The 961-nt window shown below is 50.9% G+C and overlaps 1 protein-coding gene across 1 annotated transcript in view; it reads left to right on the top strand.

Moving 5' to 3' along the window:
• The first annotated feature begins 238 nt into the window (after window positions 1–238).
• The window catches only part of Ccl26 (chemokine (C-C motif) ligand 26), a 4385-nt gene continuing 3662 nt past the window's right edge, over window positions 239–961 (top strand). The window contains exon 1 of the mRNA XM_005396799.2: window positions 239–612. Coding sequence (XP_005396856.1) covers window positions 545–612 — 68 coding nt within the window. The 5' untranslated portion in view covers window positions 239–544. The remainder of the gene's footprint in view (window positions 613–961) is intronic.

Genomic DNA, 961 nt, shown 5'->3' with positions numbered 1-961 from the left:
CCCAAGAGCCAGAAACCTATTTAGAACAACCAATGGGGTTGTGAAGTAACTTGGGCCAGTTCATGAGAATATTGCTTAACTTCCTCTGCTTTTGTTTTTTTCAACTAGAATATGTTGATTCAGCCTACATAGTGCAGTTGCCCCTCTGCTCGTCCTGGGTGATATTTGGTCCGTGGCCACGACCTTCCCTTGGGGAGTGCCTTGTGCTGCTTTGGTTGGATCGCTAGAGCCACTTTTGTTTTCAATCATAAAATTCTCCAGAATTATCTTCAGGGACCGCTCAGCCTCACAAAAGGGGAGTGGACAGGAGGGACTTGGGAGATCTCAGCTCACGTAGCCATGAGGAGCTCCCACCTGCTCTTTCCCATTCTCCTGGCCTTGTTGCTGGGTGGCCACCGTGCAGCTGCCACACATATGTAGCTGTCCCGGGCCCTTCTGTTCCTGGGCTCCTTCCCAGGAAGGACGTCTCCAGATAGCCCCCTCTCATTGTTTTGAAAGGAGGCAGTGACATAGCCGAGTTCTCTGCTTTAACTAGAGCGCTAAGATGCTGCCTTGGAGCTGGGTGCATTTGTACGAGCTGACCAGGAGCAGCTGCTCCCAGCAGGCTGTCATGTAAGTATCACCCAGGGGCTCTGCACCAGCTGCGTCATTAAAGGGCAGGTGCTGGGCAGAGCCCACAGTGGCAGGGTGCACTTTGGGACGGGAATCTGGGAATTCCCTTACCCTGCTTTTGCAACAGCATATGTGACTCTTGTACCACGTGCCAGGCCCTGTGCCAAGGGCTGGGTATAAAATAACTATGGTGGTGCATGCCTGTAATCCCTGGGTTCAATCCCCAGTGTGGGGAAAAGGAAGAGAAAGAAAAGAAGGAAGGAAGGAAGGAAGGAAGGAAGGAAGGAAGGAAGGAAGGAAGGAAGGAAGGAAAGAAAAGAAAGAAAGAAAGAAAGAAAGAAAGAAAGAA

The sequence above is a fragment of the Chinchilla lanigera genome, unplaced genomic scaffold (genome assembly GCF_000276665.1).
Source record: "Chinchilla lanigera isolate Chin_1 unplaced genomic scaffold, ChiLan1.0 scaffold00055, whole genome shotgun sequence".
Classification (NCBI taxonomy): Eukaryota; Metazoa; Chordata; class Mammalia; order Rodentia; family Chinchillidae; genus Chinchilla; species Chinchilla lanigera.
Note: the sequence above shows the minus strand (reverse complement) of the source record. Positions and strands in the feature narration are given on the sequence as shown.